The sequence below is a fragment of the Aegilops tauschii genome, chromosome 1 (assembly GCF_002575655.3).
Source record: "Aegilops tauschii subsp. strangulata cultivar AL8/78 chromosome 1, Aet v6.0, whole genome shotgun sequence".
Classification (NCBI taxonomy): Eukaryota; Viridiplantae; Streptophyta; class Magnoliopsida; order Poales; family Poaceae; genus Aegilops; species Aegilops tauschii.
In genome coordinates this window covers 498,414,220-498,420,991 of record NC_053035.3, presented here as the reverse complement: position 1 = coordinate 498,420,991, position 6,772 = coordinate 498,414,220, and the positions used below count along the sequence as shown (strand labels likewise).

Below are 6,772 nucleotides of genomic sequence, written 5' to 3'. Positions count from 1 at the left end.
AATCTAAATCATCCAAACATCATCCTGTTGGCTTGGCTCGCTCCCATCTGTGTTCGAGTCCAAGGTGACACGGTGCTTACAGATTTTCTTTCTAAAAAATATACGTCCAAGGGCTAGTCCTGGATGGTCTTTTTTGTTTAATCACCCAGACAGGAATTACTTCAATGTATGAGATAATCAACTAGAACCTTGCGCTCCCTAGAAAAAAGGTTATAGCATTGCGCCCTATAAATGGCAAACAATTACAATCTTTTTCTCCATTAACAAAATAACTTTACAATAAATAATTTGTGTTTTTCTACAACAAAGGCACAACGAGTTCCACAAGATCGTTCATTACAGCCTCTAATGTAACGATGCATCATCACAGAGAGAAAGAAATAAAGCCTACGGCACAGCCACCATTCTTCTCACGACAACCGCATCAAACCGCCATGTTCGTCAGGAAGCTAGAAAGATCAACTCGTGTTGGCATCCTTTGCGCTGTTGTCAGACAGCAATGTGTTGGCATTGTCAATGATACATACTACACTTTACAGTAAAATAATTTGTGTTACATGGTGAGTGGAATGCAAACAAACTGCACATACATACTAAACTATACTTGATGAAAGCTAGCCATTTGCTCCACCAACTCTAGCATGACAGAGAGACAACACTGGACTGTGGATGTGGTCAATCCTGGCAACTGCTGAATGCTGCCGAATGCTTTATTTATTTTATTTTTAAATCTGTTCCACCTTCCAACTTTTATTTGACCGCAATTAAATACGATGATCGGAAACTGCAATTATCCAGGCCACCGACATCTTGACAATGAGATACACTACTAGTACATTTTATTAACCTTACACCATGAATGAACACCACCAACACCAGTTACACAACGAAGCAGGGGCGAGATCCTCTGTTTCTGTGTGATCCTCTGTTTTCTGGGTGCCGTCCTAGCTGGGGAATCTCGGCCATTTTGCTTTCCGGGGTTTCTATGTCCGTTACGCCGGTACCTGCTAATTTGAAGGCCTGGGCATCAACATTATGTTTCTTTACCTTGTGTTTCTTCTTTCTTGACGACAGAATCAGAGATGGACATTATTCTGCAAGTCAATGGTACATAGCAGGGTCAGATGATGAAACCATTTTTTCTCTTCATCGACAAGCTAACTTCACAGTAAATAATTTGTGTTACGTGGAGAGTGGAGCAGTAAGGAAACAAATTGCATAAATACAACTAAAGTCACTAAACTGTACTCCCTCTGTAAACTAATATAAGAGCGTTTAGATAACTAAAGTAGTGATCTAAACACTCTTATATTAGTTTACGGAGGGAGTACCTAATAAAGAACAGTTAGAACTCTAGCATGACAGGGAGATAATTAACACAAACTGTCTCTTTGTACTCTCTTCCCTCCATGTGTATGTGGTCAATCCTCGCAAGTGCTGAATGCTTTCTTTCTTTTCTTGTCTGTTCCAACTTTTGATTTGACCGCAATTAATACAATGCTGAAAAGTTGCAATTGTTCAGGCCACTGTTCCTGTATGAGATGTAGACCCAGCATGCAATTTGCTCTCTAATGTCAACAAGAATTAAATTGACAATGAGATACATTTCAGTTTACTTTTGACAATGCTACCTTTGCTTTGATCCTCCTTTTCGGACACACTCGGCATAGCTCTAGGACCTTGTTCCAAGATGTTTTCCTGGGCAGCAACAGTATTAGTCTTTGCCTTACTTTTTTTTCTATGGCCCTACAGGTGGAGGCAAATGATTAAATATTTTTTATCTTCGTTAACAAACTAACTTTACAGTAACTATTCTGCGTTACATAGAAAACTGAAAACAAACCGCATATACTGTACGTGACTAGACTGTATCAAATGAACAGCTAGCCATTGACTCCAGCAGCTAGGACGAAAATGGGGTCAATCCTGCTGAACGCTCTCTTTTTCTTCCCTGTTCCACAATCAGTTTGACCGCAGTTAATGCAATGCTGAAAAATCGCAATATTCAGCACACTGCAGCTTGACCACAATAGTATCCTTGTCATATCAGATGTTGACTGAACATGCAATCTGCTCCTATAATATCAGTAACAATTAAATTCAGCAATGAGATACATTTCAACTTACACTATAAACACCACTAACACCAATTGTACAACAAACCAGGACTAGCACTACCTAAGAAGAACATGAGCTGGTTCTTTCTGAGATCTCAATGCACCATGCTTGCACTTGCAGTCTTCGTGCTCCTGCTCACACAAACCACAGCAGGATGGTCCAAACCTGATTCATGGAAGACGCATGGAGGAGGATGCATCGCAAGGGAGAGGGAGGCCCTTCTGTCCATCAAAGCCGGCATCACAGCCGACCCGGAGCGCCTCCTCTCGTCGTGGCGAGGGCAGGACTGCTGCCAGTGGGAGGGCATCAGGTGCAGCAACATGACCGGCCATGTCATTGAGCTTGACCTTCATGCACGGTACATCCGGTCTTCCCTGGAAGGTGAGATCAGTTCTTCTCTCAAAACCCTGCAGCATCTGCAACACCTCGACCTCGGCGGGAATTACCATCTCACCGGGCGTCGAGGCCGCCTGCCAGGCTTCTTAGGGTCTCTTGGCAATCTGCGGTACCTCAACCTTTCGGGCCTGAATTTTTCTGGCACGGTGCCCCATCAGCTTGGCAACCTCTCGAGGTTGCGATACCTTGATCTGAGATCTTATGGTCTGTACTCAGAAGATCTCCGGTGGCTGTCACAGCTCTCTTCGCTCAAGCATCTTGACATGAGTTTTGCGAACCTCAGCGCCGTGATAGGCTGGGTTGACACAGTGAACATGCTGTCCTCTCTTGAGGTCCTCAGGCTATCAACATGTTCGCTTATTACCACAAACCACTATATGCCTCGCTCGAATCTCACCAGGCTCAAGATCCTCGACCTCTTTCGGAACTCCATTGAAATGCAGTTTGACGCTATTAGCTGGGTTTGGGACGCAAGCAGCCTGAAATATCTCAACCTTGAGTCCAACCATATATATGGTGTGTTTCCTGCACAATTGGGAAACTTGACCTCACTTGAAGTCCTTAAGCTGAGGGAGAACCATATAAAGGGAATGATACCAGACACACTGACCAGCCTTTGCAGCCTGAGAATATTTGAATTGGCATATAATGATGTTCAAGGGGACGTGACGGAGTTCATCGAGAGGTTACCGAAATGTTCATGGAGTCAGTTGCAGGAGCTGCATCTGGGCCACAATAACATAACTGGCTCACCATCAGATTGGATCAGCCACATGACTAGCTTGAGCACTCTTGATCTCAGTTTCAACAAGCTTACAGGACCTCTGACCACTGCGATAGGCATGCTTTCTAACCTGATTTACCTGAACATAGGGTACAATCAGATGGATGGTCTCATCACTCAAGAGCACTTCTCCAAGCTTACAGAGTTGCAGGAGCTGCACTTATCTGGAAATTCCTTTACCATGAAGCTGAACTCTGACTGGATCCCTCCAAGGAGATTGCTCACACTAGGATTAAGATCATGCTATCTTGGGCCGAGATTTCCTCGGTGGCTCAAATCACCAAAGAATATCTCCTACCTTTATATGTCCAATGCCAGCATAGCTGATACCAATACCATGCCTGATTGGTTTTGGACTGTGTATAGAAAGGCTGACGTTTTGGACCTCTCAAACAATAACATCAGTGGCACATTACCAGTTACTCTTGGACAGATGGACACCAGTTTCTTAGATCTAAGCTCGAATCAGTTCATTGGTCCAGTAGAACAGCTGCCTCAGAATATAGCGACTTTAGATCTCTCAAGAAACTCCCTGTCAGGGGCTCTGCCATTAAATGTCAGATGGCCATTATTCATGGATAGTTTGCTTCTATTTGACAACCATTTCACGGGCACTATCCCGGCATCGTTATGCCAAATGAAGTCACTAACATTGCTTGACATTAGAAACAATATGATAACAGGTCAGTTCCCTCGATGTTCAGAAAATGTGGCGTCAAGTTCAGGAACGGTGCCATCAAACACAGCTTCTGTGGATAGTGATTCAAGCTCTGAGATATCATCGTCGATGTCAATTGAAACTCTGAGGCTCAACAACAATAGCCTCTCGGATGAATTCCCTTTGATATTACAGAATTGCCCAGAACTAACTTTTATTGATCTTGGGCAAAATAGGTTTTTTGGAAGTATACCACCTTGGATTGGAGAGAAATTACCACAGCTGAAATATCTGAGCCTCAGGTCCAACATGTTTTCTGGCTATATACCCACGCAGCTTAGAGGACTTCGGTATCTCCAATATTTGGACCTAGCACACAACAACTTCTCAGGTACTATACCTCGATCCCTACTAAACATGGATGGCATGACCAAGACCACAGAATTAGCAGCTCGGGATTACCCATCCAGCACTTCCAGCGACATGGCTACAGTAGATGATGGCATTACTGTAGTAGATGACCCCCAAGATCCTGGTGGTGGGTATGAGCATGCTATGATTGCTAGCATATTTGTAGTCACAAAAGGGCAAGGGCGCGAATATATTGGTCGATTCATAGACATAGTGAGTCTTGATTTATCCTGCAATCATTTAACTGGAAATATCCCTGAAAGCATAGGTCCTGCAGCAGGTTTAGTGAATATGAATCTGTCTTTGAACCACTTGACCGGAAAAATCCCGGAGAACATTGGCTCCATGCACTCACTGGAATCACTTGACCTCTCCAGCAACCAGCTCTCTGGCAAAATCCCTCCGGGCCTATCAGATCTAACATCACTAAGCTATCTGAACTTGTCCTACAACGACTTAATTATCAGGAAGGATACCGTCGGGGCACCAGCTCGACACACTCAACCCTTCCGACCCCGCATCCATGTACATTGGCAACGCTGGCCTCTGCGGACCTCCTCTTCAGAAGACTTGCCCGGGAAACCTCACAGTGGAAAGCCACTTCACAGCCAGCAAAGAAGGATCCGAAGTTTCGGGCTCAGCGTGGGCTTTGTGGTTGGCCTCTGGGTGGTGTTCTGCTCCCTTCTCTTCAAGAAAACATGGAGAGCCTCCTACTTCCGGCTATTCGATGAGGTTTGTGATAAAACGTATGTGCCTGTGGTTGTGAATTGGGAGAGGATGACGAGGAAGCCAACCACCATAGATTGAGCAGGTTTAACCGCAACCAGTGGTATCAGTATCCAGTCCACTACAATAAACAAGTGATGAGGCTGTGATTTCTCTGTAGATGAATGGAAGCAGCTACTATTTACTTGTTGTATCCTCCGTAGGCTTATTTGGTTTATCAGACTTGTTACATTCATAGTGCTGAGCATCTGTATTCTTTGGAACATGCCAATTTGCAATATACTAGTATTTGCCTATCTGCAACTGTATTGGCGGCTAAGTTTAACTGCAATTTGCAATCTAGTATTTGACTCGTATGCAACTGTATTTGCATCGTGTGATCCGTGAGTGGTGCAGTAATAAAAAGGGACCTGTTAATACCCCAGGTGCGCGAGCGATTCGACGGAATCCGGTGGCGGCGACGGCGAGGGAGGCGGACCTGGGGGAGTCAGACGAGTCGCCAGCCTCTCCCCGCTCGCGCGCAAGACGTGGCCGTCCAGCCTCCAGAGGCCCGCATCGAGGACGGGTGGCTTGGAGGGCGCGACCTCGCTGGCCTCCGCCGCGCCGGATGGCCGCCTTCCCTTCTGGGTCATGTGAGTCGCCGTCCCTAAGAGCAACTCTAGCAGACCCCGCAAAAATACGCGTTTGCGGGTTCACGAAAATCGTTTTTATGTATCAAAATCATACGCGGTCGAGCAGAACCCGTATCTAAACCTGCATAATTTGAAAAAATTGTTTCGCAGAAGAAATTGCATGAACAGAGTTCATCACATACTACATTGTTCATGGTATTACTACATAGTTCATCACAACTAGAAGCATAGTTATACTACATACTACGTTAAACTAGTACTAGGGGGTCGGATCTGACGGCGGCGAGGTCGCGGCAACTGAACGACGCCGGAGAGAAGCCAGACGCTCAGTCCTCCTCGCCGGGGCTGCAGAGATCGACGTACTTCTTCGACTGCTCCTTGCGGATGCGGCGCCACTCGTCCGCCTTCTCGTTGGCGGCGACGTTGTCGGCGACCGCCTGCCGCCACTCGAGGGCTTCGAGCTCCTCGGCATGGCGCCGACGCTCCTCCTCCTCGCGCACGCTCCGCTCGGCGATGGCGGCGGCAACGGCGTCGAACTCCGCGACGTAGTCCTCAGGCCCGATGACTCTGCGGCGGCCGGGCGGAACGGCGCCGGCGGCTCCGGTTCCTCCTCCTCGTCCGACCACTCCCTCTTCACGGGGAGGAAGCCCGCGGCGGAGGAGGAGGAGGATCCGGCGTACGAAGAACGCGCGGAGGAGAACGACGCGCGCCGGCGGTCGTACTCCACCGTCTCGCGGCGGTCGAAGCTCGCCGGCGGCGAAAGCCCGCGGTTGGTCCACTTCCGCGTGCCGTCGGACCGGACGCGCCGCTCGTGCTCCGGGTCCCTTTCCCAGCCGGATCTGCTGCTGGAGCCGCGTCCGAAGATCCACATTCGCCCCACATGGCGGCTGGAGGTTGGGTGGAGGGTCGCTGGCGGCGAGAAATTGGGAGAGGAGAAAGGGGAATCGGGTGGCTCGCGGCGGTGGGGGATAGGGTTTGGACCCGTAAAAGGGTCGCGGAACCGCACTTATAGCGCTCGGGGGGGGGGGGGGGGGGGCGGTTTGCGGG

General features: G+C 47.9%; 1 protein-coding gene across 1 annotated transcript; it reads left to right on the top strand.

The window, feature by feature from the left end:
• Window positions 1-2,088: 2,088 nt before the first annotated feature.
• LOC109773066 (receptor-like protein EIX2) lies at window positions 2,089-5,353 on the top strand. The gene has a single exon (XM_073498691.1). It carries the CDS (start codon window positions 2,190-2,192, stop codon window positions 5,172-5,174), a length of 2,985 nt encoding a protein of 994 aa, XP_073354792.1. The 5' UTR covers window positions 2,089-2,189; the 3' UTR covers window positions 5,175-5,353.
• The last annotated feature ends 1,419 nt before the right edge of the window (window positions 5,354-6,772 follow it).